The sequence below is a fragment of the Daucus carota genome, chromosome 1, assembly GCF_001625215.2.
Source record: "Daucus carota subsp. sativus chromosome 1, DH1 v3.0, whole genome shotgun sequence".
NCBI classification, from domain to species: domain Eukaryota; kingdom Viridiplantae; phylum Streptophyta; class Magnoliopsida; order Apiales; family Apiaceae; genus Daucus; species Daucus carota.
This window is the reverse complement of record NC_030381.2, coordinates 53,675,671-53,681,728: the sequence shown is the minus strand read 5'-3', so window position 1 is coordinate 53,681,728 and position 6,058 is coordinate 53,675,671. Positions and strand designations below refer to the sequence as shown.

General features: G+C 33.9%; 1 protein-coding gene across 1 annotated transcript; it reads right to left on the bottom strand.

Annotated features, from left to right (window-relative positions):
* Window positions 1-2,659: 2,659 nt before the first annotated feature.
* Window positions 2,660-5,256, bottom strand: LOC108198601 (heparanase-like protein 1). The gene is made up of 6 exons (XM_017366352.2): window positions 5,097-5,256; window positions 4,195-4,349; window positions 3,862-4,095; window positions 3,465-3,780; window positions 3,277-3,376; window positions 2,660-3,183 (listed from the first exon to the last, which is right to left on the bottom strand). Exons 1-6 carry the CDS (start codon window positions 5,180-5,182, stop codon window positions 2,854-2,856), a joined length of 1,221 nt encoding a protein of 406 aa, XP_017221841.2. The 5' UTR covers window positions 5,183-5,256; the 3' UTR covers window positions 2,660-2,853.
* Between the last annotated feature and the right edge of the window lie 802 nt (window positions 5,257-6,058).

Here is a 6,058-nt window from a genome sequence, read left to right as displayed (position 1 = left end):
TAATTGAAAAAAGTTGAAAATTTATGTATGTTTTTTTAATAAATATGATATTTTGAATATAATTCATTTTTTGTATGTAGAATTACTCGAAATAGATGGCGAATTGCAAATAATTTTTGATACATAAATCAGACTAAATATTATTAAAATTTATATATTATATCTAAATAGAAAAATTAAATTTACTCAAATTATATATGAATCTCAAATAAAAACTCACACAATTAAATATCAATATAATATTTAATAATTATTTACTGTTGTAATATTTTTACCGTGTCATTATAAATTGATTATCATGAATCAATATAGAATAATTTTTAACTGATATCAAAATATTATTGTGACAACCATATCAAATCTTTTTTTTTTTTTTTCAAAAACTGGATGAAGTCCTAAATTTTAAATCTCAAAATAAAAAATATACAACGTCCCAGACAGAATGCAAATTTCTTGGAGTAATTGTCATGGTAGAAATTTTAACACATCTTTTAAGTAGCTCAACAATGAATTTTTTAACAAAATTTATATATAATGATAATAAATATATAAATTATAATAACCAATCTTTGTTTCACGTTTTGACTTGTAAGAGCATCTCCAACCATACAAAGCCCTTGTCTAAAAAATGAGTTGGCATTCCAAAATTAAAAAATATAACCAACGTCCTGAAAAAATAGCACTCCAACCACGTGAACCTGTTGTCTATAATTTTAGCCAACCTCTTATGGATGGCTAAATTTGTCGAACCTCTACAGGTCTGTAAGAAATCTGTAGGAAGATTGCACATCATTTATTACTATATTAAACTGATATATTATATTTTAACAATCTAAAATATTAATAACATACTATTTTTAAATTATAGCCAACCAATATAGCCAATACCATTGAAGCAAAATGTATTACAGGTTCAGCAAATTTTACATAATATCTTACAGGTCCAATTTAGCCAACGTTTATAGCCAACACCGTTGGAGATGCTCTAAGTGTGTTGGTTTAAGAAAAACAAATAAACAATTTAAATTGTATACTTAAAGATTATAGATCGTTATCTTAATTTTTTGAAAAGGCTCAAGATTATACAATATATAATTGGTTAGAATCAGTTGAAAATATTAATTTTTTAGTGATATATTTCTTAAATAGATTTGATTTTATAAAAATATATAGAATCATTTAAGAAATAAATTATAATATTTAATTATTATATTAGTAATTTTTATATTAACAAAAATTGTAAATGTCAAAGATTATCAAAACCAATAAATTAAAAATTAAATTTCATTTATAAATAACTTCTTTCGTAGTTTAGCCATAAAGCGGGAATGTTTGTTTATGCAGTGAAGAAAGAAACACTCCAGCCTCCATGAGAAAGATAAAAACACGCAACACTAACACAGAACAGAAGATATCTAATATGGAACCCAGACCACACTATCGTTTTCAAGGATATGTTGAGGATTCCAAGTCCAAGTATCAGGTGACAAAATAACAGCTGCCCTCGCTTTTGCTCCATCATCGCCAACAAGTGAAACTGCATATGCCTTAACATTGTTTATTTTGTGACAATAAAACACAGCATTGACGTAGTTTTGCCTGTGGCATACTACAGTTTTTTCTCCCAGTTGTTTTGATCCAAGAATTGTGTTTACTTCTGCAGTGCACCCTCTTTTTCAACGTCTGTTGACACTGCAATCACCTTTTCAGAAGTTCGCTAATGGATTTAGGCATGGGAGTGTTTGCAAAACTGATCTCTAGTAATTTTCAGAAGATTGAGCTGCATGACTTGCCACAAACGCTATCTGTGATGATAATAAGGAACCATTTGTATTCTTTTATAATGGTGCCTTGGCAGAGCAGGTTTTCGATGATACAAGTACATCCCTCTTTTTCTTGGAAAAAGATTTACACCAAGGAACAACCATGAATCTACGTTGCACCAAGTCCCCTACTCGGCTACTCCAACACAGTTCTTTCTTGCCTCGAAACATTGCAGACTCCATTACATTGCACCAAGTCCCCTAACTAGTTTGGCGCACTTTTTTTCATCACGATACTCTCAAAAGATCCGATGTCGTTTAAGATGTTTTTGTTACTATGATTAAGTACTTCCAGTCATCATATATATGAAGAAACAACTACTTATTTATGAACATGCCTTGAGTTTGTACCAGAAGTGGAGTGATATGACAGTAGACATAGTAGTATCCAAATATCAGATACAAAAAATCGAGGAGGAAGAACAGGACACATTAAACATTTTTCTTGCAGAATATTTTTCTAAATACACATCAATTTTGATTTTCTTGAAAATACATATCCAAGTCAGACTCGATTTGAAACACTGATCTAATTGAGAAGTTTTTGAACTAAATCTGTTATATTTAGGACTCAAAGAATTTCAAATTACTAAAGATTGCATCAATTTTAAATGTCTGGAGTCATGAACAAATTTTTTTTAATGCTAAGCCATATCAGGTACATTACTCATCAGTGTATGTATACTGATGAGAATTGAGAACCTGTGATGGGTCACAATTTGTTCATAGCATTAGCAATGAAATATGATTATATATCTGATTTAACAACACTAGTCACCAGCATATATAGTTTCTCTTATCCCTGCTTGGACAAGAGAAAGAAATTCCATTCCCACTTCAACACAATCAAAATATATAGCTTTTGTAAAATACTATTGTAATCAGTAAATTAAACTGACATCAATCAAATAGCTCATAACCAATAACCTAACTGCCGAAAGTCTTACTTTACTCCTAATTAATCATATGAAAACCTATGTATCTAATTCTCTTTTAAAACATAACAGTCTCGTCTACCACTTAAGAAGACTTAAGAAGAAGAACAAGCAGGAGCACCAAAACCTCTTAGGACTGCAAAGACAAAAGAATGAGGTGCAACTTTGATAGGTTCGAGTGGAGACACCAATGCTGGATTTAGATTTGGGATCTCCATCGTCTTTGTCAGCTTCAATGGTGTATCATTCAATAAAACTACTTGGCTTTGAATGTTGCCGCCTTCTGGTGTCAGATGGTACTCTTCTCTTGGTGGGAAGCTCTCGATATGTTCACTTGGGTAAAGATTTAGATCATTCACAGTATTCACTACAAAACTGGTAGAGTTTGACAAATTTATCAGAAGCACCGTTATGTCACCTCTTTCCTGCAGACATACATAATACATGTCAAATTTTCCATAAACATTGCCTTTTACTAGAAATTTGTAAATAATGTACCAACGTAAGAATAAACTCACAGAATCTTTGGAACAATGCGCGTATGAACGCAAATAAGGAGATCCATCATGACTGACTTGAAGAACTCTAGGTCCCATGAGGCGATGCCACAACAGCGCGCTGTTAGAAAAAAAAAGGGAGAGAACAAATTACACATAAAACATTGTGAGGATGGAGATTAAAACATAAATGTATAATGACTGCTTACCCATAGTAATCGGGGTTAGGGGCAAATGTGGTTGTATTAAGAAGACCATAGTTTCCTCCGATCAAAACTTGTCTGCAGTAGACTTTATGATCAAAAGTAGAGGCCATGCCCAGCTGATCCAAATACCAAAAACCATCAGCAAATGTATCAGAAACATTTCTGCCACCGCTATGGTAAGCACCCCCAGATTCTCCAACCCATGCACCACTCCATGGCCCGTATCGCTTAATTGATTCCGAAATATCTTTGAATGTTTTAGCTATTTTGTCCAGGTAAAAGGGGTCTTGAACTCTTTTTATAAGTTTTGGATCATCGCCTGCATACATTACTAGATAGTTAGCTTTCGGAATGGACAAACTATACTATTATACATGTAAAATCATGTCACATTATATACCTGCACCAAGATTATAGATATGGTGGGTTAAACCATCAACAATTCCTGGTCCTGAAACTCGAAGGAATTCATTAAACCATTCCTTATCGTAGAAGCCACCAGGACCTATAATTTTTGGCTGATCGGAAAAATTGGCATACAGCTTTTTGACAAGATTGCTAAGAATAATCATGTCTTTTCCATATTGTCCAGCATTAACCCTTGCAAAAACCCCAGATGCAGATAGCTCATTTCCTGTATACAAGTTGCATTGTTAAAAACTAATCGCAAACATGTAAACACTATATGCTTGTGCCATGAAATAATTAAGGTATGAAGTTTGCTTTTACTGACCAAGTTCATACGAATCAATCTTGTAACCTTTGGAGATGGTGTACTTCATGAACTCCTGGGCATTTAGTTTGTTCCAGTTACCTACCCAAAGTGTGCTGTTCTTGTTCTCTAATTTCTTCCCGCGAAGAGCATTCAGACCGAATGTCACTTTAGCCCTGCAGTAATTACCAATGTTTTACCAGATTTCATATATTACCGTAAAATCAACCATAAAGGGTTTTTTATGGTTAAACAATCTCTTTTGAGTTATCTATGTAAACACACTATTTAGTTAGGTGACGGTTTTTTATTGGCTCTAATCCTATTAATAATGACGACCCCTTGCATGCACGAAAATCTTCACCAATTAAAATCTTCCGTATAAATAAAAGGTAGTTGAAAGACGTTTTGTGTATTAGTATTAGGCTCAAGTTGCATAGCAATCTCTTGTCAGAGCATGTAGGACTGTGGTAAATAAGTGTGATGTGGTCTGATGTGTTGTAACATGTGTTTGTCAAGGACTCAGACCCTACTCTTCGTGTTATGCAGTATGTCCTATGTTTCTGCTTAGTGAAGTACACATCTTTTGTTAGACATGCTTGTGTTTGAGATACTTAAATACAACTAGACAAACTTTAGTGTATGTTTTGTGCGCTCTATAAGGTTATGTCCTTTTCATCTCAAAGTTCAGAAAAACTTTGTTGCCTAGGTAAACCCTGAAATTCATATATTGCCCCTGAAAAACTTTACCAGATTCCATATATTACCATATGTCTAATTTCTTTAGCAAATTAGTTCCAGACTTGCCTCGATGTTATGACTCATGAGTATTCTTTATGGTTAACTGGGGATGTAGTCATGTAGACTGGTTGCTTTACCAGATTTCATATATTACCGCAAAATCACAAACAGAAGTAAGTTACCCAGTTTCGTTGAAGAAGTGGTTGAGCTGATCCCATCTTTCCATGTTGATGCAGCCATTGGACATTCCAAAACGTCGGACATTCATGTTGTGTTTGAAGTGCGGACATTTGGTGACCAATCCAACTTTGTAAACCGTCTGATCTTCCAATGACCCCCCAACTCTTAGCCTCAAGGGGTTAAATGCTTCACGTGATTCAAATTTCATGAGTTAGAGAAGCCAACAAACAATTGTTCATCACAACAATTAAGTATAAGAAAACTTCAATATCTATTCCAACACTTCACCTGGTGCATGGAAACTAATAAAATAAGAACTTACCCTTGATGGCATTAGCAAGAATCTTGTTCTTCAAATCCTGAAAAATCATTCAGAAACAGATGCAACACAATTATTACACATCAGAAGAATCGGGTCATAACAAATCAAACACGAGAAAGAGAGTGATATATACCAACTCAAGGATGCCAACTTTTTGCCATGGACACTGCCCATAGTTGCACATGGTAGAAGGCCCATAATCCATCGTGGCACATATATAATTATTATCAGTTTCTGCAATAGATGTAACACTCCTTACTTTTACCTGAACTCTCTCGCTCAGAGATAAACCAGCCAATGACAAGAAAACAAATAATGCAAAAGCCTTCATGCATGAACCCATCCTTATTTTCGCTCAAGTCTCTCCCTGTTTCTCTAGCTTCGTTTCTGCAGCTAATACTCTATCGTGCGTTTATATGGAGAACTCAATAACCGATTCCTACAAGAACTCTGGGTAGAACTCTGGGTAGCAGAATTAGATTGTGATAAGAAGTTTATCCAGTGATAAAAAGTTTATCCATTCCTGCTTAGTTTTCTTTTCTCAGTAGAACTGTTCCTTCCGGAGCTTGTACAAAAGTTTATCCATCCCTGCTTAGTTTTCTTTTCTCAGTAGAACTGTTCCGGAGCTTGTACAAATCGAGT

Coding starts and splice junctions, on each gene's coding strand:
- LOC108198601 (XM_017366352.2), bottom strand. CDS start 5,182: ATGAATGTCCGACGTTTTGGAATGTCCAATGGCTGCATCAACATGGAA. Junction 4,350..5,096: donor CACTTCTTCAACGAAACTGG/GTAACTTACTTC, acceptor TAATTACTGCAG/GGCTAAAGTGACATTCGGTC. Junction 4,096..4,194: donor GATTGATTCGTATGAACTTG/GTCAGTAAAAGC, acceptor ACTTGTATACAG/GAAATGAGCTATCTGCATCT.